General features: G+C 43.8%; 1 protein-coding gene across 1 annotated transcript in view; it reads left to right on the forward strand.

Annotated features, from left to right (window-relative positions):
• MTF1 (metal regulatory transcription factor 1) overlaps positions 1 to 26,342 on the forward strand; it is a 41,081-nt gene that overhangs the window by 1,237 nt on the left and 13,502 nt on the right. Inside the window, exons 2-6 of the mRNA XM_030868762.2 lie at positions 14,301 to 14,539; positions 15,352 to 15,483; positions 17,845 to 17,918; positions 18,370 to 18,506; positions 21,852 to 21,929. Coding sequence (XP_030724622.1) covers positions 14,301 to 14,539; positions 15,352 to 15,483; positions 17,845 to 17,918; positions 18,370 to 18,506; positions 21,852 to 21,929 — 660 coding nt within the window. The remainder of the gene's footprint in view (positions 1 to 14,300; positions 14,540 to 15,351; positions 15,484 to 17,844; positions 17,919 to 18,369; positions 18,507 to 21,851; positions 21,930 to 26,342) is intronic.

The raw sequence follows: 26,342 nt of genomic DNA on the forward strand, positions 1-26,342 counted from the left end.
AAGTTTTCGTCTCATATTTAGCTAATGTGCGGAAGGTAACACATATTACAATGCTTCGAAAACTGTAAAGCATTGTACAGATTGTACTAGGGGTGATAATTAGCAGAGTAAAAGATGTGGTTTAAAGGTAGTGATATACATTATCCGGGAACTAATTGCAGGTCAACTAGGAAAAAAAACGATCCCTGGTAGTTGCAATGCCAGGGACTAAATGTAAGATGTTACCAAACAGCCATTGGGTAAATTGTTTAGCAGGATATTTTTCTCTTTTGCTGTAATTCAGGTCTTGAAACTGGAGAATCTTTTTTTTCGTGGCATTTGGTTTTCCTTTGCTAGCCTTAGAACCTCAGAGCTGGAAGGAACCCTAGTGAGACCATCTTGTCTTACCTCCCACCTCATGTAGGGATCTCTCTGCAGCATCTCTGACACCAATTCCTCTGGTCTCTGCTTGAACACTTACAGAATGACGAGAGCACAGTGTTTCACAGTTCAGCCTAATACAAAGTTTGTTGGCCGGATCTGATTGTTAGAAAGCTTTTGCTCGTATGGAGCCAAAATCTGCCTTCCTGCAGCTGCTGCCCGCTGGTCCCAGTGCTTCCTTTCTTCTTTTTTTTAAAAATTTATTTATTTTATTTTTGACTGTGTTGGGTCTTCGTTGTTGTGCACAGGCTTTCTCTAGTTGTGGCGAGCGGGGGTTATTCTTCGTTGTGGCGCGTGGGCTTCTCATTGCAGTGGCTTCTCTTTTTGCAGAGCACGGGCTCTAGGTGCGTGGGCTTCAGTAGTTGTGGCACGCAGGCTCAGCAGTTGTGGCTCACAGGCTCCAGAGCACAGGCTCAGCAGTTGTGGCACGCGGGCTTAGTTGCTCCATGACATGTGGGATCTTCCCGGACCAGGGCTCGAACCCGTGTCCCCTGCATTAGCAGGCAGATTCTTAACAACCGTGCCACCAGGGAAGCCCCCAGTACTTCCTTTCTGAGCAGCAAGCTAAATCTTCTTCCGACCCGACAACCCCTCAGGTAATTGAAGATCATGGGTTTCTCTACATCTTTTCCTGTGCAGGCTCGACATCTCCATTTACTTAAATGTTCCTCTTACGACATTTTCCTCTAGTTTCTCATCAGCCTCGTCACCTTTGATTGCACAAGTTCCGGTTTTCCAAAGTCCTTAAAATTTGTAATTGAGCACAGTCTCACAAGTGTGAGTCAACTGGTACTGAATACTGTGCGACTCTTTATCTCTTCATCTGGACGCTGTACTACAATTGTGATATGGTCTGTATTTTATTAGCAACAACATCCTACTGTAAGCTGGCACTTGGAAATCTCTAGAATGGTGTTTCTTAGCTGGGGGTAGTTTTGTCCCCTAGGAGACACATTTGGCAATATCTGAAGAAGTTTGTCGGTTGTCGCACTGGGGAAGTGCTACTGGAATCTAGTGGGTAGAGCCCAAAGGTCTGTAAACATCTACAGTGCACGGGACAGCTCCCTACAACACATAAATAATTGTCTGGCCCCAAATGTCAGTTAGCTGTATTCCAATAAAATTTTACTTACGAAACAGGCAGTGGGCTACCCTGACTACCCTTAGTCTAGAACATAGGGAGTTGTAGCAGAGAAGGATGGAAGTACAGCAGAGATTCAGACATGGAAGGCAGTGATAGCATGCAGAGGGATCTCGGCTGTATCCTGGAAATGCACTGAAGGTGTCTGAGCCAAGAAGTGTCGTGGTTGGAGTGGTATTTTAGAAAGGTTGCTCTGGTAGCCGTGGCAGCTTGATTGCCTGCTTAGGAGATAGTTGCAGTTTAGGTTTGGGGTTTCCTTTGAGTCTGATGAAAGATGGTGTGGAAAGAATCCAGGGCTTTTGTTGAAGTATAAGAGAACTTGGTATATTATTGGAGTTTGAAGAATGAGCCATGAATTGAGTCTGACTCAAAGGATTCATCCGTTTTTCCAAGTGTGTTGAGTTTCTTCTGTCTCTTAGCACAGGGGCCACATGGGTGACTGATGGAGCTTCAGATCTCAGTAGTGAGTTAAGTAGTTCGAGTCCACTGTGATAGGTACTTTGAGGCTCATTCAGAGTGCTCTGTGCATGCTGAGGAGAAAGCGGCTGACTCTGCTGTCCCCCTTGCCCTCCATGAATGTTGATTCCATAACAGGAATCAAGAAGACAGGAAGAGGAGAATGTTTGGTGGGGAAATTGATGAGATGGTTGGAGTATAATGAATGTATAGTCCTTGGAGAAAAGCAAAGTGAACAGGTTGAGAAGAAGCCCTTTGGAAATGTGGACCTGAAGTTGAGGAAGTGGCTGGGGAATAGAATTGCGGATCCATGAAGGAGCAGTAGTTCAAACTGTGGGCAAATAACCCAAGGGAGAAGTAAGAATTGTTCTGAGAATTTAAGGGTTGGAAAGAGAAAGAGGAACCAGAGTTCCCTTGGTCCCAGGGATGGGTGGAACGCAGTGCTGTGGAAGCTGAGGGAAGAGAGGTTTAAGAAGTGACCCTGCAGAGGGATTGAGGGGCCGAAGAGGAGCCATTAGTTCTTCTGCTTGTGCAATTGATCACCTCATGGGAAGACTTGCGCTAGAGGGCTGGAGGCTGAAGGCAGATGTCAAGCTATGGATAAGTGAGTGGGCGGTGAGGAAACAGGAGGCAGGAAGCATCAGCTTTTTCTTTTCTTTTTCTAATAGGGTAGTTGGAGGAAGAAGAGTGATGAGGCGGTAGTAAGTCAAGGGGACTGGATCATTTTTTTAGCAGAGGAAATTTGAACATGGCTTAGGGCCTAAACTTTGGGCCATCCTCAGTTAATGATTACTATGTGAGAGTGTTTCAAGAGCAGATGTTTGGGAAACATAAAGTTAAATCAAGACAGAGATTTGCTTATTAGTATGGGATTTCTCAAGAGCTTTTGATAATAACTAAGAAGGAAGGACATGCAGAATTCTCCAAATATTTTGAACTTGGGAAACCATGTTTCGGGCCTTATTTCCACAGTCAGTGTTTTGTGGAACACATTTTGGGAAATGCTGATCTAGGCAGAAAAGGAGGAGAGGGTAGAGAAGGAATGATTATGCAGTCAGTGATATGAGCTGTCACTTTTCCCACTTCGTCCTATTGCAAGCCTGGTTTACCACTCATGTCTTCTGATCCTTGATAATCATGTAATAGGACAAGGTCAAGGGCACTGTAAGCAACTTGTTCAGTCTACCGTGGATTTAGCTCACTCTACTTCCCTCTCATCACATTTTCCCATTCTATCCATGAGACCTACAAGGAAGGTTCTAGAAACTATTTTTGAAATCATTAGTTACAGGGTTGGTTGGGGATTGAGGGAGAAGCAGCAGTGGCTTTCAGCCTTTGAAAATTTTGCTAAATGACCAGGCATTCAGGAGACTCGCCTTCCTGAAGCACCATCTTAACCGTAGCTTTTGTTTTAACAGAGGTGTAGCTTTTGTTTTAAGAGGTGTTATTTTATTTTATTTTTTGGCATTTAAATCCATTTAATTGCCCTGAAGAGGCCAGTGTTTATGACTATTTGATAACACTCTTCATGATTTCTTTACATTCCCCTACCCCCACCTTTAAAAAAAACCAAAAAACAAAAAACTTGGTCTTTTCTCCATCTCTACACCCAGGTGTTACTCTTGAGAAATCAGATCATTTGATAACTAGTTAGTCTTCTTGGCTTCCAAAGCAGCTTATTTTCAGAGCCAGATTTTTGCTTGATTTTCCTGTTTACCCTTGATTGTTCCATTGTTTCCTATAGTGTGTGGTTGGCTTACCTATTACTTCATTTTTTTCCCTCGTGCTTGTCTTGTGCAAAAATAAACCAACCAGAACCTTGCTACAGGTGCTGTCTTCTTCCACAGGGCCGCTGGCCATTCCCATTCAAATTGCACATGTCTTATTCTCGAACTTGCTACTTTACTACTGTCTGCCTGTCGATTTGGTAGCTTTGAAAACTCTCAGATCAAAACATTGTCATTTTGGGCTTCCCTGGTGGCGCAGTGGTTGAGAGTCCGCCTGCCGATGCAGGGGACGCGGGTTCGTGCCCCGGTCCGGGAAGATCCCACATGCCGCGGAGCGGCTGGGCCCGTGAGCCACGGCCGCTGAGCCTGTGCGTCTGGAGCCTGTGCTCCGCAGCGGGAGAGGCCACAACAGTGAGAGGCCCGCGTACCGCAAAAAAACCCCCAAAACATTGTCATTTTGCTGAGGATCAGCATTCTTTTTTAAAAAAATTAATTTATTTATGGCTGCGTTGCGTCTTCGTTGCTGTGCGTGGGCTTTCTCTAGTTGCGGCGAGCAGGGGCTACTCTTCATTGCAGTACGCGGGCTTCTCATTGCGGTAGCTTCTTGTACAGCACAGGCTCTAGGCGTGTGGGCTTCAGTAGTTGTGGCACTCGGGCTTCAGTAGTTGTGGCTTGTGGTCTTAGTTGCTCCGTGGCATGTGGGATCTTCCCGGACCAGGGCTCGAACCCATGTCCTCTGCCTTGGCAGGAGGATTCTTAACCACTGTGCCACCAGGAAAGTCCAGGATCGGCATTCTTAAGCCTTGCTCTTTTAAAACCTTTCTACTCAGCTGTATTTCTAAGGAGCTGTATTTCCTTTAGTCAGTTCACGCAGTCGATGGTTTCCCAAACTTTCTTGCGTCTGTGCCCTTCCTAAGACCTTTCCAGGACTGTTGGGTTATCTGTTCATCTACCTCTGTCTGAACCACATCGGTGAACATAACGTTCCCGCCCCCCCCACCGCCCCACCAACTGATCTTGCACTTTTCTGCTGCATGGTTGGCAGCATGAAGCATGAAGAAGCCCAGGAATCACATACCAAATATGCTCTTCATGATGCCTCAGAGTATTCCAGTGCATTGACTGGGAGAGAATAGCTTTTTCTACCAAGAAGCACAGTTACAGTGATGCTTTATGAATTAGGCTGCTTGCTACGTTGGTCAGTGACATTCCAAGGGGTCTGTTTTTTTTAGTGTGACAAATTTTAAGTATAAAAATAAGGGGGGAAATTTGACTCCAGTGTTTCAGAGCCTTTTTGCAACATGCCCTTTACCTTGGGAGACCCAGTTCCAATCTCATTCCTCATTATCAATCCCACAGGCAGTGGAAGGATCCACTCAGACAAACCAGGTTGTTGCTGACTCTGCAAAGGGGACCCACCCACTTTTAGTCTTTGCACGCAGTGATTATATTCCTTTACAGGTTCCCTTCTGAATACCATGGAATTGCCCTTCAGAACTAGGACAGAGACTGTTTCTGCTTGAAGTGCTAGTGTTAAGGATTCATTCATTCTTTCCACAAGCTTTTGCTTATTGAGTATCTACATTTGTCAAATACCAGGAAGAACAAAGAAATAATCCCTGCCCTGAGGGACTCTAGGGGAGTCTAGAAGGGAGACTGCTAGAGGCTGTATGTGCGAGGTTTGGTAGGAAACCAGGGCTGGAAGCATTTTCTGTTTACCAGCAGACGAAGCCATTTGAGCGCTGTCCCCTGCATGCCTGCATGTGTGTCACATACCTCTGTGCAGCATTCAGCATTTCCATCACTGAGGCCCACTGGCTTGGAAAAGGGACAAGGGTGGTTTTATGTTCATACTAGTTTTCCAGCATAATGCTGCAGGAATAACAGTTCTCGGATTTACATTGTACATAGGCTGTACCTGTTGAGTATTGCTAAAATTTTGCTGTGGTAGGACGTTGGAGAAAGAATCCAAATGTTAATGTTTTTCTCTTATTTAAATCAAGCTTATTCTTAAAATTGTTTCTTCTGTGATGTGCGCAGGGATAATTTAGACCTAGGTTCCGTCTTTGTTCTGGTATATACTGTGTGGCCTTGGGTAAGCTGCTCTGTTTCCTCTTTTGTAAAATTGAAATGAAAATATCCCGTTGCGTTTCATGACGGTGAAATGAGATTTATTCATTTATAAATATATAACGGGATAAATAAAACATTTAGCATAGTGTCTGGTGCATGGTGGTCGTTTGGTGAATGTTCATTTACTTTCTCTTCCTCGTAGGCCCACATAGTTCTTGAAGGAGGTATGGAAGGAGGTATTCTGTTAAAGAAAAGGTTAAAATTGTCTTTGTTAGGAACCCTTTGGGAAGCATTTTCTCCTAAAACAGGGTTATAAATTGTGTTTGGGTTCCCTGGAACCCAGTGACCCCTAATTTGCTGAACTGTCATATTAATACAGCTATGGAATGTGACCCACCATTTAGAACCGTGTTTTACAAGGAGAACATGTTGGTAGTCCCGCTGGAGGGGTTCTAGGTGCAGCCCTTGCCACAGGTAACCGTCCATGCTCATGCTCTGCTCCCTTGGACTTCTTGGCCTTCCGTAGCAGCAGGCCCCCGAAAGTTACTTCCATGGTGGGCAGTTGGGGCATGAAGCAAAGCTGGGGGCTCTTTTTAAATATTATTCTTAATTTTTTACAATTGAGATAAAATTGATATATAACATTATGTAACATAATGATTCAGTAATTGTATATATTGCCAAATGATCACCATTGTAAGTCTAATTATCATCCATCCCCACGCATAATCTTTTTTTTTGTTTTTTTTTGCTGTACGCGGGCCCCTCACTGTTGTGGCCTCTCCCGTTGCGGAGCACAGGCTCCAGACGCGCAGGCTCAGCGGCCATGGCTCACGGGCCCAGCCGCTCTGCGGCATGTGGGATCTTCCCGGACTGGGGCACAAACCCTTGTCCCCTGCATCGGCAGGCGGACTCCCAACCACTGCACCACCAGGGAAGCCCTTTTTTCTCTTGTGATGAGAACTTTTAAGATCTACTCTCTCAGCAACTTTCAAATATACAATACAGTATTATTAACTATAGTTACCATGCTGTACATTACATTCCCATGACTGACTGACTTCATAAGCTGAGGACTCTTACAGCTAAAGAATGAGGATTCCTGTTATGCTGGCAGTGACAGTGGCAAGAGGGTTAGATGGTTAGCATCCTGTTGAGTGCCTGCTGTGTACTAGGCACTGTGTTAGGGACTCTGATCGTTTTGTATTTTCATAACAATCTTATAAACTAGGTACTGTTAGCTCTCATTTTACAGATGAGAAAACGGAGGCTTAGAAACATACAACTGGCAAGTGGTAGAGTTGAGATTTGAACTGAGGACTTTGTGCTTTCCTATCATACACACCACCTTTGTGAAGACAAGAGAGGAGAATCAGGCACTGAAACCCATTAGCTATGAAAAGGGCTGAGAAATGAGGGGCAACAGGATGGCATTAGTTCTGTAAGGGTAAAGGATTTAGGTGGGGGAGCAGCTATGTAAATTCAGCTCTGAGATGGGCAGTGGAGGTCACTGCAGGGCTCTTCCATTCCTACTTCGAGCTCTTTGGTTGCACATTATGGAGTGGGAGAAAGGAGATCACTGCCAGTGTGGAAACAGAGTTGGTACTGGGGAGAGGGATGGGAAGTCCCTAGTGATGGGGAGGAAAGGGCAGCTCCTACAGCTGTAACGGCCAAGCCAATCATTTATTTATAAGAATGTTCAGCTGCTGGGTGCTCACAATCAGAGGCTCTTTTTCCTTATTGAGAATGGCGCTGTTAGTGTGTGTAGGATCTAGTTCTCTCAGACTCATTTCTTTTTCCTCCAACAGAAACCCAGCCTTTTTTCTCTTCTGAATTTTTTTAAGCTTTTGTCTCCTAGAGTTCCAGTGTTTTTCTCATTTTTGCCTATCTCATTCACCTTTCCTCCTCTGATCCTGTTGACTTAACAGGGCAGTCATCCTTGTTAAATACTTCTCTATTCTAGAACTACTCAGAACACTTCTTGAATCAACATCAGTTCTCTGAAAGCTCACGCCTCCTGCCCATTCCTCGCATTAGACCTGGTCCGTCCTCAGTGAGCCCAAACTGTGCTGTCTCTGAGCTCCTTAGCTTCGTAATCGACAGCCATTTAAGTGATGCAGTGCTCAAACTCTTTTGGAGAAACGTGTTTTCCAATGGAATCTTTGGTGACATTATGTTCATATTACAGATACTTTAGTTAATTTTGATGGGCCAATTATTATGTGTCACCTCTCCCTCAAGTTCTTTAAATTTAGCTTGGGTATCACCTCCTTCGAGAAGCTTTTCTTAGTCATCCCCAAGTTTAAGTTTTTTGTAGTTTTTTTTTTCTAAGTTTTTCTCTATATTCTAGTATCCATACAACTTCTCATACCATATTGTTCTTGTCTGTTTGAATTGCCTCTTGACTTTGAGCTCCTTGGGAGCAGGGGCCATTTTTTCTCTATCCCTAGCACCTGGGAAATATAATCCCTGGAACATAAGGTTTATCATGCATGTATGCATTCAAAAAAATAAATTGTATTTAAATGTACCAAATGTTGCAACACCTCCTCTATGTAACGTGTTTTTTGCAACTTCCTCCTCTGATCCAGTTTGAGGAGGTTTAGTTTTCCCTTTTTGTGAAATGTGGTGCTGTTTAGAAACGATTCTGAAAGACACAGTATAGAGACTTCCATTTACTGCCTTCCTCCAGATGGGGTGAGGTTGTGCGTTTATTCAGCGTACTATTGGGGAGCATTTGCTTTGACAGTCATCTGTCCCCCCGTTAAATACAAATACCTTCCCCACTCTTTGTCCTCTCTCCTAACTTCCCCCTCTCTCTCCTCAGCCGTTCCGTGAAAGAGTAGTTATATTCATTGTCTCTAGCTCCTTGCTTTTCCCTGACTTTTCAGCCTGTTACGTCCTGGCTTCTGCTTCTACCCCTCCAGTGAAGCTAGTCTTGCTGGGGCAGTTCTGACCTTGTGAATTGGCTGAGTCCAAGAAATGCTCCCTCAGTCACCTCTGCTGCATTTGACCTGGTTGACCATCCTCCTTGAAACTCTGTTGCTTTGTCACTTATAGTCCTTGCCACTACTTTCCTCAACACTCAGTCCTGTTGGTTTGGTTTTGTTTGTTCGTTTAGTCATCCATTCCTTCACTCAACAAATCTGAGTTACTTCTCCACAAGGCTAGTTCCTGAGGCTGTTGGCAGTGAACAAGACGGATGTGGTCCTTGCTCTCATGGAGCCTACAGTCCAGCTGGAGAGTAGCCGTTTATTCATTTAACTCCACAAATATCTACTTAGTGCCTCCTGCTTTCCAGCTACTGCTGTGCCTAGCTTCCAAATAGATAATCATGTAAATTATCTACGTGCTTTAAAGAAATACAGGCTGCTATGAGAACCTGTAATAAGGGTACCTCTTCTAGTTTGGGGAGGGGGTAGGGATCGGTCAGGGAAGAGGTCCTTGAGGAAGGAACACTTAATGGAAGCTTGAATTGGCCAAGTAAGAAAACCTAGATGGGAGCAGGGGTCGGTAGGGCTGGGAGACAGGGAGGGATAGTTAGTTGCACTTGTTACTTACAAAGTTATCAACTGCTGTAGCGTCTTAAGAATGAAATTCTGCTCTCGTCATTCACCGTTGTCGTAAGCTCCACGACGGAGACATGCGGGCTTCTTTATTATAGCATTCATGGGGTCCTGGTTCTCCTTCCTGGTCAGTGATCATTTTGAAATCTCTGTCTTGCAGCACCAAAGAGGTCTGTTTTTAGTCTTGATGAAAAATCAGGACATGTGTGTGAGAGGCTAATTAACCATGTATGCTGAGTGGCATAGTTAAATATTATTAGAATTCAGAGAAGGGCACTGTCACATAGATATGGAGTGATAGTGGTGGGCATCGGAGGTAGTGAGGCTTGAATGGAAGAGAGACTCAGAAAAGCAGAGAAGAAAGGAACCAGGCATTTCCAGTAGAGAGAAAAGAGAGGGAACAAAGGCAGGCGAGTGGGAATTCAGTGTTGCGTTAGGGAAGGGGTTACCGTCCCCTGTAGGCCTCGACAGAGCCTGCTTTTGGCCTGGTGACAGAAGAGGACCTGGAAGGACTTTGAGTACAAGGCTAGGGAATTGGGACTTAATCATTTGAGCAGAGAGGTGGTACATGTGGGACACTTTTAGAATAAATCTGGCAGTGATTGGCTTCAAAGCTAGGCACTGAGACATGAGAATGCCTGGTCAGTAGTTCAGTTCAGCAGATGTTTATGGAGCATGTCCTGTGTGGCATGGGGAAGGGAAAGGGATGAATGAGCGAGAGAGCGCTTGCCTGGGGAACCTAAAGACATGTGCAAGATCCTATCGGTGGTTGGGCTTTTGAGAGAAGGACAAGGAGCCAGAGGCGAGTTGGGCTTTTTTTTCCTTTAACATCTTTATTGGAGTATAATTGCTTTACAGTGGTGTGTTAGTTTCTGCTGTATAACAAAGTGAATCAGCTATACACATACATATATCCCCGTATCTCCTCCCTCTTACATCTCCCTCCCACCCTCCCTATCCCACCCCTCTAGGGGGTCACAAAGCACGGAGCTGATCTCCCTGTGCTATGCGGCTGCTTCCCACTAGCTATCTATTTTACATTTGGTAGTGTATACATGTCCATGCCACTCTCTCACTTCGTCCCAGCTTACCCTTCGCGCTCCCGTGTCCTCAAGTCCATTCTCTGCATCTTTATTCCTCTCCTGCCCCTGGGTTCTTCATAACCATTTTTTTTTTTAAGATTCCATATATATATGTTAGCATACGGTGTTTGTTTTTCTCTTTCTGACTTCACTCTGTATGACAGACTCGAGGTCCATCCACCTCTCTATAAATAACTCAATTTCGTTTCTTTTTGTGGCTGAGTAATATTCCATTGTATATATGTGCCACATCTTCTTTATCCATGCATCTGTCGATGGACACTTAGGTTGCTTCCATGGCCTGGCTATTGTAAATAGGGCTGCAGTGGACATTGTGGTACAGGACTCTTTTTGAATTATGGTTTTCTCAGGGTATATGCCCAGTAGTGGGATCGCTGGGTCGTATGGTAGTTCTATTTTTAGTTTTTTAAGGAACCTGCATACCGTTCTCCATAGTGGCTGTATCAGTTTGCATTCCCACCAACCGCGCAAGAGGGTTCCCTTTTCTCCACACCCGGGAGATGGGCTTTTGAGAGAAGGACAAGGAGCCAGAGGGGAGATGGGCCCCTCCCTTCCCCACGCCCACAGGTTTTCAGGGTTTGGCAAACTGTGGTCCACAGGCCAAGTCCATACAGACGCCGGTTTTTGTAGAATGGTTTTATTTTTTAATTATTTTTAAAATCAAAAGAACATTATTTCATGATATATGAAAATTATATGAAATTCAGATTTCATTGTCCATAAATAAAGTTTTTTTGGTGCACAGCCTTGCTTGTCCATTTATATATTGTCTATGGTTACTGTCACATACAGCAGATCCTCCTTCTCTGAAACTGAATGTCCTTTCCCCTACCTGAGGCTTTTCCCTCCACCCAGGCTTTTAAATATCCTTGTGGTCTTTAGGTTCCTCCCAGATCCTCAGCTTCTTTTTTCCAGGACCTTTCTCCTTCCAGATACGCTCAAGACCTATCTTACTTCAAACAGACAAACAACACTTCATCAACTCAAAAGTCCACTTGTGCTACTGCTCTCCATCTCCAGTCTCTATCCCCGCCTTTCCTTATTCACCTTCGTCCAGACTTCTGACCTCATCAGTCCATTAAAACTAGCCTTGCTGAGTCACTGGTGAACTCCTAGCTGCTGGATCCAGTAGTTTTCCCAGTCCTATCTTCCTTGTTTTCTCTGACATTTAACATTTCGATCATTCTCTTTTCCTTGAGACTCTTTATCTTCTGGCTTCTGTGACATCCATCTCCTTTGCTTCTCTTCCTAATTCCCCAGCCCTGTCTCCCACTCATCCATCAATGGCTTCTCTTCTTTGACCAGTTCCTTAAACACTGGTGACATTCAGGAGCCCGTCCTTTGTCCTCGTAGCCAAGATTTTACTGAGCATCTACTATATGTCAGTCCCTGTTATTGAAATACTTTACGCAGATTATTCCTAATTATTACAACAACCCCAAAAAGATCGATTTTGTTTCCTTGTTATAAACAGGAAATTGAGACTCAGCTTAAGTAATTTTCCAAAGGTTGCACAGTAAGTGGCAGAGCTGGGGCTTGAACCAGCCTGCTTTAGTGTATAGTAAAGTCATCTATTATCTGTGTACCAGAGACTCCTGCTGTAGACTTTCTTTTTAGCTTCCAGCCTATATGTCTGTCTACTAGACATTTCTACCTGGCAGCAACTCAAACCCAACTTATCGTCTCTCCCTAACCCCCATCCAGTCCAGAATTGGTATGTGACCATCTCTTTTGTCATTCAGGCCCCAATCATGGGAGTTGATTTTGACTTTGCCTCTCCCCGACGGCTGCCATGCACCCAGTTGTCACTACAGCCACTCATTTCTCCCCTTTTAATTTCTCTGCAATTCATCTCTAATGATGTCCACTATATCACTTCCTTAGTTCAGATTCTTCTCATCTCTATCTTGGACTATTGTCTCCCTTCTCTTAATCTCTACCCCTTCTTCTATTCTCTTAGCCTTCCAGTCTGTCTTCCATAGCTTCCAGGATGATCTTTTCTAAACCCCACATCTGATTGTGTTGCTATATTGGTTAAAACCTACTGATGGCTCCCGTTGTCCTATTCCTCTACTCCATAGCTTAACTAAGGAGGCTTCACCTTATTTTTCTAGATTCTTTTTCCAGTCTCTTACCTACTCAGGTGTGTTTGTGGTCTCCTGTACCGGCGTACTCATTTATCTCTCCAATGTAGTTCTCAAGGTGTTACTTCTTTCTGGAATGCCCATCTCTTCCAGTTTGTCTGAGGAACATTTTTTCAGTTTAATCCCTAAAAAATGGACAAATAGGCAAACCAAAAAACACCCTCAGTTCAGAGAGAGTGCCTCAGCTTCTGAGCCTTCACTGTGTCCAGTCTTTCTTAGAGGGGTTAGGTTTCCCTTCTTCATGCTTCCCAAGCACCGCGGGTGTGTATCTGTTGTCCGACCCAGCACAGTGTGTGATAATTTGTGCGCGTCTGCCTCATTAAAATGGTACTCTTTAAAGACAGAGCTTTATGTCTTGTTCGCCTTTTTACCTGTGGTATCTAGCTTGTTGCCTGGGACATAGAAGTTCATTAACTGTTGAATGAATACCAATAGTGTGGTGAGAGCTATGGACTGAAGCTTTGGAGAAGGATGAGGATTAAAGGATGAAGATGTTTGCTAAAGCTGAAGAGTAGGCAGAACTAGCGCCCCGATACGTGTAGCATCAGATCAATGACAAAGTCTTTCCACAGATGCTTTATCTCATTTTGTTCTGCTCAGAAGCGCCGTCAGACAGGCAGGGCAGGCATTCAGTTTTGCCTTTTAGAAATGAAGAATCTTTAGTTCAGAGACGTGAAAAGACCTACCCAAAGTCCTGAACCTAAGTGCCAGAATTCAGTCTTCTCCAGCCAAGGCTATGATGCTTCCCCCGAACCAGTGGAGAGATGGGGAAGGTTTGGGAGATGAGAGAGAAGTTTTGGGCTAAACCTACATTTAGAGGTTAAAGAAAAGGAGCGAGTGGCTCAGGGAAGACGATAAAGAGCCCCAGAGAATGACTGTGTGGTGAAAGACAAGTTTTCAGAAGGAGAAGGCATTGTTGATGAGATTTTTTTTCAAATACTAAAGGAAAATTGGGAAGGAGGAAAGAGTTTTACCACCGGGAAGCTCAAGAGAATGGTTTCGTCCGGTGAAGCCCACCTGGCCGAGTGGTTCCACAGGCATTGAGGGAGGTGGAGGCACCTGTGGATAGCACCCTTTCCAGAAGGGTGATGGTGGGAAGGAGACCAATAGGCTGGCAGCTTGAGGAACGTTGTACTACCAAATATTCCCAGAAATTCATGGTACATTTTTTTCATTCTGTAGACCTGAAAATAATGCAGTGGAAATTATGCTAGTACATAACTGTGCTAGTATACCTATGACTGAGTATATAAATTTCAGAATGTTTTAAACTCAATTTAACATTGGTCTATTCCAATCAAGATATAGTGCCAGAGGGCAGGATGTTCAATCAAGCCTTAAAGTCAAATTGTATTTGAATATGGGTAAGTGTAGTAGTATGTGCCCACCTACGGGAGTAGACGTTTACTAGTCCGAAAACACTGTTCTTATATTCATTTAGAGTGTTTACCTACCTACAAGCTTGTCTCTTGGGCATTACTCGCATCATTTGTCGTCCGGTGTAATTTGGTCAACGGGAAGATTTTCCCCACTTTTGTTAGAGGGTGTTTTCTGTGTTGATGATAAAAACCTGTGTGTTTCATCTGCATCTCCTGAGAGCCAAGCCCTGCGGAGAGTTAGGCCCTGAGCAGCTCTTTTGTCCCACTGACAAGGTGTCTTCTGTCTGCCAGGTAAAGAGGTACCAGTGCACCTTTGAGGGCTGTCCCCGCACCTACAGCACAGCAGGCAACCTGCGCACCCACCAGAAGACCCACCGGGGAGAGTACACCTTTGTCTGTAATCAGGAGGGCTGCGGCAAGGCCTTCCTCACCTCCTACAGCCTCAGGATCCACGTGCGGGTGCACACGAAGGAGAAGCCGTTTGAGTGCGACGTGCAGGGCTGTGAGAAGGCGTTCAACACGCTATACAGGTCAGCCCATTCCTCCCTCCCTGCACCACCAGCCTCTGACCCCAGCTCTGTCCTGACTGAAGAGCTCTCCCTGCACAGTACAGACGTTCACTTTCAGGGCTTTAAAGAGGACAGTAATGCTCAACTGTTGACAGTTCATTAGAGGAACTTGTAACTTAAAGATTGACACATACTGGGTTGGTTAAAAATCAGAGTCCATTTGTGTCCGGATTCATATCTCCTGGAATGCCATCCTGGCCTCAGGGTTTTAGTATTTAGCATAGAATAATATCTCCTGTTGGCTCAGGAGCTTGGAACCAAGGTTTCTTTCACTTCCTTCCCGGCCTCACCTTAAAGATTAACTTTTTTCTACCCCCAAGAAATGGGGAGTGGTCCACTCAGCCATTTCCCTTTTCCACCGTTTGTGTCAAGAGACTTATATTAGTGTTCAACATTGCGTGTAAAATAGCACACATAATAAATACTGGCTGACACTTAGAAAGCACCCATTGTGTGCTAGGAAGTGTCCTGAGTGCTGGCCCTCACAGCCACTGCTCAGGAAGTGGAAGCACGGAGAGGTTTTGTAACTGGCTCAAGGTCCCCCTTCTGGTAGAGGAGAACAGAATTTGAGTCCCAGGCAGCCTGGCTCCAGGCCACACTCACACCACTACGCCATATACTTCTCTGAATTTCTCTTTGAGCACAAAATGTTGGATACTAATGTATTATGGCTATAGAATTCTTATGCACTTGACCCTGACGCACATTAAGCTGACGTGGGAAGGCTCTGTAGTACATTATGACAAAGGGGATTTCTCTGGGATATCTTGCAGGCTGAAAGCACATCAGAGGCTTCACACAGGGAAGACGTTTAACTGTGAATCTGAAGGCTGCAGCAAGTACTTCACCACGCTCAGTGATCTGAGGAAGCACATTCGAACCCATACAGGAGAAAAGCCATTTCGGTGGGTCTTGCTGTTTTCTATTGTCACTGACGAGGTTTCAGCTGAGTGTTTTGGTGTACTCTAAAATTTGTCAAAGTGGAAAGGAAATTCCCTTCGCTGGTTCTTTGGGCAGTGTTTGCTTTCTCCAGGATAGTTGTAACCAACTACTGCAGATTGGAGGAGTGGCGATGGATTCCAAGAGCATCCCTACCTACTCTGCGGATGGTGGCCTCTCTGCCTCATTCTTTCCCTTTCTTTCTTTCTTTCTTTTTAAAATTTTATTTATTTATTTTACTTATTATTTTTTTATTTTTGGCTTCATTGGGTCTTTGTTACTGCACACGGGCTTTCTCTAGTTGCGCTGTGCAGGCTTCTCATTGTGGTGGCTTCTCTTGTTGCAGAGCACGTGGGCTTCAATAATTGTGGCACGCAGGCTCAGTAGTTGTGGCTCGCCGGCCCTAGAGCGCAGGCTCAGTAGTTTTGGCGCATGGGCTTAGTTGCTCCGCGGCATGTGGGATCTTCCCTGACCAGGGCTCGAACCCATGTCCCCTGCATCGGCAGGTGGATTCTTAAGCACTGTGCCACCATGGAAGCCTCCCCACCCCTTTATTTTCAAGAAACGTTTGTTGAAACTCACTTACGTATTGGGTACTTTTATCAGTGCTAGAGAAATACTAAGATACCGGCTCTCCTTTTGAGAACCTTAGTCTGGTGGAAAAGAACCGCAAGTAACCAGACAGTATCTGAGACTGAGATGCTGAAAGAGCTTTGAGCACAGAGGCAAGGATACGTACCTAAGAAGAGGTGGGGAGGGAAGGGGGAAATGAGGGGAAATGAGGGGTAGGGATGCTTAGGCTACTGGTTCAGGTATTTTTTTCTTTTATCACTTGTTCGGTTGTTGCTTTGTAATATGTCATGTGTACATGCAAACATATAGGAGCATCCATTTTTATCTGTAGATTTCAATTTATATATATATATACATATATGGACACACATATATATTTAATTGATGCATGTATAAGGTTGAAGGAAGGAGTTGTATCATCTACTTTCTCCTCTGCTCATAGCATTTAGCGTGGTTCTGGGCATTCAGCAGGGATTGAAGAACAACTTTGGGATGATTATATGACATTTTTAACAAGGTAATCAGTTTGTAAGGATTTCCCCCTAAATGTAATACAGATATATTACTGAAAATGGCCCATAAACAATGTCTTTGATTTGACAGGAGGGATTGCTCTTATGTTCATGGCATTAAATATGCTACTTTTCTGTTCTCAAATCACTCATCTCATTAGGATACCTAGAAATTGAAAAGTCTTCAGGGACAGTCAACTCTTAAACACCAATTAAATGGAAATGTGTTTCAAAAATTACAAATGCATTCCTGAGTCATGGCCCCTCTAAAAGCAAGAGTATTTAGATTCTAGTTGGTTACTCTCCAGCTGCTGTGAAGCTTGGGTTACTTTTTTCCCCATAGGGCTGTCAAGGGGACTCTGATTTCTATTCAGTCACACGCATTTTTGTCATGATTAAAACTGCTAATTTTTCTTGAATGTTAGATGGGGCTTTAGACACAATGATTTTATGTACTTAAAAAGTAAAATGCTTTAGAGAAGCTTTCTATTTAAAGAAAAAAAATATGTTGGCTTATAAGAAAATGCATTCATTTTCATGTAAATAGTTACTGAATGCCTGCTATGTGCAAGACTACAGCAGATGTAAAGAACTACATGGACCCTTCCCTCAAAAGAATTATAATCTAGGAGGACAGATAACAAATGTATACACGTAGAGCTAAAATAAGATTGGGAATGACAGGTGCCATAAAGGCAGCATATAGATAAATGCCCTAGGAGTTCTAAGGAGGGAAATATTACCTCTAGCTTTGGTTATCAAGAAAGTAAAAGAGAAAAGCTCTCTGAAGATTATAGATAGTTACATTACAGCCAGTATGTTCTGACTGATTTTGTTCTAGTGTTGTATTTCAGGCCCCATGCCTACGTGAGAGCCTCTGTACCCACCACTGATGTTCCTTATATTCCATTTGCAGTAGATTTTCCATATGTGTTCTTATTGTCAATAGAATTCTGTTGTGTAATTCATCAGAAGGCTTGTATTGTTAGGGCTCTCAACACGTGCCTTACTTGTAGGACAAGAAATACTTATCCTGGGCCTACCTCTCCCTCTGATCCCAGATTTGTCACCTTACTTTTCCAGGGACCTGTCATCATTCCCATCTGTAAAACCAGTTTCACTGAGCTGATCTTAGTGTTCTGAGCAGTTGTTTCAATGTAAGTTTGTATTTACAAGAGATATTGAAGATAAAGGTCTATTAGCTAATGACTACTATCCTCTCTGCTTAAACAACTTACTTAGGTGTGATCATGATGGCTGTGGAAAAGCATTTGCAGCAAGCCACCACCTTAAAACTCACGTCCGTACACATACTGGTGAGTTTAGGCTAATTTTTATCTTTTAACCTTCATTGAGTCAGTAAATATCTGTACTTCCATTGAGACCTGTAGAGCTTTGTGGAGAGAGCAAGCCTAATCATTTGGCCTTCACCTATAATGTTTGAGTTTCTTTCAGAGATAAAAAGGATCTAAAGATTGGACGGACTCAGGAGTCCAACCTTAAGAAATAAAACCAATGCAGAGATTCTCAGAAAAGAATCTGGGGGGGAAAAAGCTAATCTTCTCTTTTAACTTCCCAGGAGCAGGCCATTCTCAGTGCTTTGCTCTACATTAAATTTTAGGACTGGAATGATTAACTTGTAATTTATCCAACTTACTACTTGAACCCTTATTAGAATATTTACTTCCCTCTGTTAGGGGAAAGTACATGTCTTAATCCAGTGAAATGATTTTATGGTAAAATTAATACCTCTTGTCATTCTTGCAGGTGAAAGACCCTTTTTCTGCCCCAGTAATGGCTGTGAGAAAACATTCAGCACTCAATACAGTCTCAAAAGTCACATGAAAGGTCACGATAACAAAGGAAATTCATACAGTGCACTTCTAAATCACAATGGATCAGAGGTGTGCAGTGTTTTGTCTCTTGTTTTGATCTGGGCACCATAGAACAGCAACCGTTGTTTGTATATCAGAATAAAAGGTTAAAATGCCTTCTCTCTAAATCTGTTAGTGAGAGAGAAGAAATCAGTGTCGAGATCTATGTCTTTGTGATGAGGTGGTGGAAGCCAGAAATTTCACCAGGCTCCCTGTGCTTCAGCCCCTGATTCAGCTCCACCTCCCCTCCGTCAGGTATGGTGGAAGAGATGTCTTGGAACCAGAGGTCTCAGAATGGCTTCCAAAGTGTCAGCCAGGTGCTCTCAAAGGGTGTTATTTTCCCATTCATGTCTATAAAATGGTACATCTGCACTTGAGTTTGGGACATGAGTTAATGATTTGCTTCACACATTCATTAATCCATCATTGGAGAACCAGGCAGAGTCTGGGGGGTCCCCTGCCCTTTTGAATTGTCTGCAGACCGAGGTTTGAGAGCCACCGCCTTAAGGCACTGAACCACAGAACAAGACTCTGCAGAGTTTTAGGTGGTTTTGTCTGTTCTTTACCAAGCCCTTCCACCACATTTCCCTCTCCTCTACAGCTTCTTTCCAGAGAGGTCCTGGGATAAATTTACTGTTATTACTTCTGATATGGTATTGAGTAACTTACCTTATGTCTTTTGAACCCAGGAACTGAGAACTGTTATTATTTTGCTATTTCATAGATAAACTGAAGCACACTGACCCCCTTTTGAATAATGCGGTTCTTAAAGTATGTAATACAGTTTTGAGTTGGGGAAAGGCAGCATAATTTAATTCTGTGGTTTCTAATATTTAAAGAACAAAGGATCCCTTTATAAGGACTGTGATTTGAATGTGTTTTATTAGTAATAACTCCCCCTATGTTTTATTAGTAACAATAACTAATATTTACTGAATTTTTACGATATACCAAGTACTGTGCTGTTTTTCTGTGAATTATCTCACTCACAAGAGGTCAGTATTGTTATTATTCCCATATCACTGATAAAAAAACCTGAGGCAAGGAGAAATTAAATAACTTGCCTAAATATCCAAAGCTTGTAATTAGTCCCCTTTAGGCAGGCAGGCTGATTCCAGAGCCTGGTTCTTGACCCCTATGTCGTAAGAGGCAAAACAGCACTGGTTGGGCTTCCCTGGTGGCGCAGTGGTTGAGAGTCCGCCTGCCGATGCAGGGGACACGGGTTTGTGCCCCGGTCCGGGAAGATCCCACGTGCCGCGGAGCGGCTGGGCCCGTGAGCCATGGCCGCTGAGCCTGCGCGTCAGGAGCCTGTGCTCCGCAACGGGAGAGGCCACAACAGTGAGAGGCCAGCGCACAACAAAAAAACAAACAAACAAACAAAAAAAACCCCAGCACTGGTTGCGAAGAGTGTGAATTCACATCCAGGCTCCACAACTAGTCACGTGACCTTAGGCAAATGACTTCTTTGCGCCTCAGTCTCTTCCTCTGTAAAACCAGATGAAAATACTAAGATTTGAGAGTCTTTGTGTACAAAGCTGCATTTATGAAGTCATGATCACTTTTCTTGTTTTTGTAACAATCTGAGGACAGTTTCTTGCCACAGTCTCTATGCATTGGAGGGCCCTAGTGCACATGGCCCAGACCTCACCTACTCTGGATGGCTGTTCGCTCCCCAGGGGAGGGAATCTCCTCTAGTCTCAGTCTTTCAATGTCATCGAGATTGCCTTTGAGTCCTAAGTTTGTATCTCCAGCCCGGATTAACCTTCCGCTTGATGTCTCCACCCAGCTGTCACCTAGGTTTCCCAGTCTTGACGTGTCCCAACCTATTCCTCCTGTAGTCTACCCCATCTTAGTAAATGGTGCAGTCTACCCTGTCTTAGTAAACGGTGCAGTCTACCCCATCTTAGTAAATGGCACCTCTGTTTTTCTAGTGGAGCAGGCCAAAAATCTTAGAGTCATTCTTGACTCCTTTTCTTCCCTCATACCCCCCACCCACCAGCAAAGCCTATCAGCCCTACCTTGAGAATATATCTAGAATCTGATGTGATTACTTCATTCAAACCACTGTCATTTTTTGGCCCGGATTACTGCAGTCACCTGCTAAGTGGTTTTCTTAGCACCTTTCCCACTCTTCTCCCTACTGCTACTCTGTCCATGTCTGTCCTCTGCTCATAACCCTTCAGTAGCTTCTTGTATCACTTAAAGTAAAAGAATCTTTACAGTGGTCCAGAAGGCCCTAGACACTCTGTCCTGGTCACTTCTCTCACCTCATTTACATCACTTCCTTTCACTTTAGCCGTACCGTCCACCTTGTGGTTCCTTGAACAAGGGAAGCCCACTCTTGCCTCCAGGCCTTTGTACTTGCTATACTCTGTGTGAAACACTTCTCCCACGTATGTGCATGGCCCATGCCCTCTTTCCTTCAGTATCTGATCAAAGGCCACCTTATCTAAGAGGCCTTCCCTAATCTAATAAAAGGGCAGCTCTTACCCTGGCCTTTCCTACTCTGCTTACCCTCCGTAGCACGTATCATCATCTTGTGTACTGTATATTTATTTGGTTTTCTGTCTGCACCCCCTCCCCACACTAGAATGTAAGCTCTCTGGTGGCGGGGACTTTGTTTTCTTTATTATTGTATCCCTGGGCCTGGAACAGTGCCTAATACGTAGTAGATGCTCAGTGAGTATTTGTTGAATGCATGCGTGGATGGGAACAACTGATCCATGAGGTAAAGCAGGGTTACCACGTGAAGTATGTGAATTCCAACTGGCATTCTAGGAATCCAGAATTCAGAGTTAGCCCAGACAGCCATATATGAATAATAAACCCTCAGTACCACTCTGAGTAAGGGTCCCCGAGATGCCCATGTTGGGGACACAGTGATGTAATGGAAGGAAGATGGACTTTCAGTCAGAAGCACTGGGTTTGTGTTATGCTAATTAGCTGTGTGATTTTGGACAGTTCACTGCTAGTCTTAGCATTAATTTTCTCATACTTAAAATGGGAATGTAAAGTAATACTTCGAAGGTTTATATGAATAGTAAATGAGGTCATGTGAAATTGCTTTATCCGTGGTAGGACCAATTATACAAATATTATCCATTTCATATTATTATAGCTTTTGTTACTCTGGAGCCTGAGTCATGAGATAATTCTTAAACTCTATTAACTATCTTTAAGAATGTAAGAGATTTCTTCTTAAGAATATCAGGATTTTAAAAATGGAAATAACTCACATAGCCCTTGCTTTGAATGGTTTTTTACTCTCTAGACATTTGGAACCTTAGGGGCACTCTAATCAAGTGTTTTATTACCTGATAGGCTACTATAAATCCTGATTTTTTTTGTTACTTAGATTTTTTTTTTCTTTCACAGGATACAAATCACTCACTTTGTCTGAGGAATTTAAGCCTTCTGTCCACAGATTCCGAATTTCAAGAAAATTCCAATACAGTAAGTGTACCTGTGATTATGGGTGCCATTAAAATAAGTGCAAGAATTGAGCCCTCCCTTTGGTGGGAAAATCGAGGAGGGCCAGTCTTTGAAGTCTTTCAGATTGAGTTGTGTTCAGTTACTAACCATTCAGGGTGTTTTGCTCTTGTTTCCTGATAAGAGCTCTCATTGGAGAGGTTGTTCTCTCTGACGTGTAGTGCCTTTTGACCTAGATCACTCACTTGATAACCTCCTGCCCCAGAAAATGTCTGTCTTTATTCATTTAGCAAATATTTCTTGAGTGGCTACTCCGTCGGGCAGAGTGCTGGTGCTGAGCTTGTGGTGGTGGTGAAGTAGCTGTGGTCTGTCCTTGAGGAGCTTAAAATTCATCCACTGTGAGGGGGAGCCAGGATTCCGTTTCCAGACTTTTCTCAAGCCCTGCCAGTCTGACCGAAGTCAGTTTTTTCCTTTCTTTGAGCTCACTACACGGGGGTTTTGCGGAGGACCTCCTCTACAGGCCCTCGGCTAGGGGACAACACCAGTGTCTCTTGGTCTGCTTGCTTTGGTTCCCTCTGCCGTTGCCATGGCTCCACGATATATCTTGCAAACTGCCGCATCAATCCTGAGCTTATGCTCCTTCAAGAGGACCTGTGAGCTTTACTGGGTCACCGACACTGGTGGTTAAGTGTGCATTTTTTGTTGTTTCTCTCTGGTAAGTAAATATAGCTTAGGTCAGATTTTCTGTGAGTATATGCATAATAAATAAGGAGGAATCCATGTGATAGGAAGGATTTGAACAGAGACTGAGTGACTCAGGAACGCTGTGAAAACGTGTTTCTCAAATTGTGAATGATGGAGTCATCTGCAGCTCTTCTGCAACGTAGCTTCTTGGGCCTCTCCCAAACCAACTGAGTATCCTCTGGAAGGGGCACCTGACACTGCAATTTTATATTAGCACACCAAGGCCTGGGTTCTCCCGGTAATGGCAGAACTGCTCTTATCAGACCTGCCCTCCCACAGAAAACAACTGTATATGCTGGACAAAATATAAAATATAAAAACAACTACTTGAAAGCACCAGAGAGCAACCCAAACAGGCAGAGGTAACGCTTGGAAGAAGGGACTGGGAAGATAGCAAAGGCACTGGATGGGTCTTCAGGCTTTATGGTTTATCCATCTCAGGGCAAGTCCTGGTTGATACCAAACAAGATGGCCCAGGCTCAGTAAACACTCCCTCTTACTGGCTTGACTAACCAGGGGACAGAGTTCAGGGCTACCACAGCACCTGGAAAGTCGGGGGGTTGGCCTGGAAAGGAGAGAGCCACAACGGGGGGCGTCCTGAGTTCTGTGTATAAGCTGTGTCCAAATCTCTAGTTGACCCCTGAACTGTGGGTGTGTGGGGCAGACACTTAAGCAGCCCAGCTGAGGCTAAAGATCTGGACAAAGATTACAGCTGCCATCCACTGCAGGGAAGACAGAGCTTGGAGTTGGAGCATAGCCAAGTCACCGGAATGTTAAAGCAAACACCAAATACTCTTCCAAGAAGTATAACAGAATCCTTAGTCTCTACAACATATCATTTGCAATGTCCAGGGTTATCCAAAATTTGTGAACATAAGAAGACACGGGAAGGGACTTCCCTTGTGGTCCAGTGGCTAAGACTCCACCCTCCCAGTGCAGGGGGCCCAGGTTCGATCCCTGGTCACGGAACTAAATCCCACATGCCACAACGAAGATCCCACGTGCTGCAACTAAGACCTGGTGCAGCCAAATAAATAAATAAATATTTAAAAAAAAAAAAAAAGACATGGGAAAACATTACCCCCACTCAAGAGAAAAGGTAATCTATGGAGACTGACCCCAAGATGAGCTAGAAATTAGAATTAGTGGGCAGACATTTCTAAGTAGCTCTTAAACGCTCAAGCACATAAAGGAATATGCTTGTAATGATTTAATAAATAGGAAATCTCAGCAGAGAAATAGAAACTATAAAAAAAAATATGTTCCAAATGGAAATTCTGGAACTGAAAATATATTGAAATTTTAAAATTCACCAGATGGGCTCAACAGCAGGTTGGAAATGACAGAAGAAAGAATCATTTAAATTGAAGAGAGATCAGTAGAAATTAGCCAATCTGAAGAACAAAGAAAAACATTAAAGAAGCACTTCATATGATTGTTTGGCATATTCACATTTCAGAGCTAATGCTCTAAATGAAACTAATGTACTGTGTGGCCAAGATTGCCTTCTAAGCCACACACCTAAAATTTCTGGGTATAATGTCTCCTTAATTTCAAGAGATCGTATGAAATGGTTTAGGCATCCACTCCCTGGCTGGGGCTGTGACATATGACTGAGGAGCTTTCTGAAGCCCTGGGGTCACCAGGTGAGGAATCATATGAGGGGACATTGAGTACTTGTTAAAAAAAAAAGGAAAGCTTTTTCTGCCATAATTTACAGCAGCAAGAGAGAGGCCTGCTCTTCTCCCTTGGAATCAAATTATATGTTGTCTCCTTGTCACCCAGCATTTATCCCAGAATTGGAAATAGGCTCATTTTCAGGCTTTCAACTAAGACCACAGTTCCTTGAAGTAATAGGATTAATTTTGCTCTGCTTACTTTAAAAAAAAAAAAGATGAATTGTTAAAATCAAATGATGTATTTTTATGAGATCATCATTTTACAGGTTCCTGGGCAGCCACATGCTTGTGTCCTAGGAGTGAACTTGGGCTAAAGTGCTGGGGAGTGGCCCGCTGGGCCTTTTGGCGCCTGAGCTTCAGGATCCATCCTGTTCCCAGACGGCTCAGTGTTCTTGTGTCTCTTTGCTCCAGGCCCCAGAGGCTTAGCCTGTTCTGTCTCCTCTACTTTGGGGGGCAGTTCCCACTCTGCCCCCAGGGTTGTTGCCCTAAAGCCTGGTAGTGGCTGAGTCACAGTCCCCTCAGCACCTTCCTTTTTTCTTCCTTTTTTTCTTTTAATTAAGAAAAACTTTTTATTGAGGTATAATATACATGCAGAAAAGTACACCTATCAGGTACGCCTTGATGAAGCATCACAATTCATCATATCCAGGTAACCAGCACCCAAATCAAGAAACAGCACCCCAGAAGACCCAGCACCCCAGAAGACCCCCCTCAGTCCCCCTAACAGCCATTACCTCTCCCTAAGGATAACGACTGTCATAACTTCTCACAACCTAAGATGAGTTTTCTCTGTTTTTGTGATTTGTATCATCGGAATCATGTGGTATATACTCGTTTGTGCTGGCTTTTTCTTGCAACGTTTTGTTTGAGAAATTAATCCATGTTGTTGCATTTAGTAATAGATTATTCATTCTCATTGTTGAACAGTATTACACTAAATGAATATAATAGAGTTCGTTCGGTCGACTGCCCTTGGGCATTTGGATAGTTTCTAGTTTGGAGCCATTGAGAGTGCTGCTGTAAACATTCTTGCGCATAATCTTTTGAAGTCACACGGACTCATTCCTTTTTTTAACAGTGTTGTTCCTGATAATGATTCGTAAACAGGTAGAACAAAAAAAACAACCATAAAGGAGTTGCAAAGCTGTAATTATAGCTTAGTGGTAGTCGTTAGCTCACCATTTTTCAAAGTGGGTGGCACATCTTTATTGGGTTATAAAATAGTGGCTTATAATCAACACTTTAAGGACATCAGTAGAATAGAAAATATCAGAAGACATTGCATGTAGTAAGGATAGGATCTGTTTCATAGAGTTTTGTTTCAGTCGTACGTACAGATATGTATGTAACATGAAATATATATATATATATAATATATTTCCTACTTTGTGTCATGATGAAAAGTTTGAAGGCACTGTTTTGGCCTGTGATTCTTAACTCCCTCTGGACTAGAAGCTGGAAGCCTTACATAGGTTTCTGCCTTCAGCTTCTACCATGCCGGCCATCAGCTTCACTGAACTCCCTCTCATTCTGCCAGTTGTGGAGTCATGGTAGAATAATTGGACCCTCTTGGCTCAAGTGGGCAGTTCATCTCGGAGGCCCTCTAGATTGGTGGACAGCTCCACTCGCCGTGCTTCTGCCCAGCCCCAAAGAGATCCTTCCCCCTCCCAGAAGCAAAGCTGATGCAAAATGCCCTTAAAGCTCAGGCTGGCACCAGGTCACAGTCTAGCCTGAAGACAGGTTTTGTGCGGTCTGTACTGTGCTTTGAAATTGTTTCCGTTACTTGTTTTCAATTATAAATCAGTAGGTTTCACGTAAAAGTCCAGGTTTTGAACCGGCCCCGAGCTCTGGTGACCCCCAGTGTGTGGCCCGTGGCCGCCCTCAGCTGAGCCCACAAGTGTGGCCGAGGCTTTGCTACAGCCCCTGCCCTCTGCTTCAGTTCTTTCTGTTGCTCCCTGGGCTCTTGAACGTGGTCGCCTTTGCCACCCTTGCGGCACAAAATGCGAAGTGGTGG

The sequence above is a fragment of the Globicephala melas genome, chromosome 1 (genome assembly GCF_963455315.2).
Source record: "Globicephala melas chromosome 1, mGloMel1.2, whole genome shotgun sequence".
NCBI classification, from domain to species: domain Eukaryota; kingdom Metazoa; phylum Chordata; class Mammalia; order Artiodactyla; family Delphinidae; genus Globicephala; species Globicephala melas.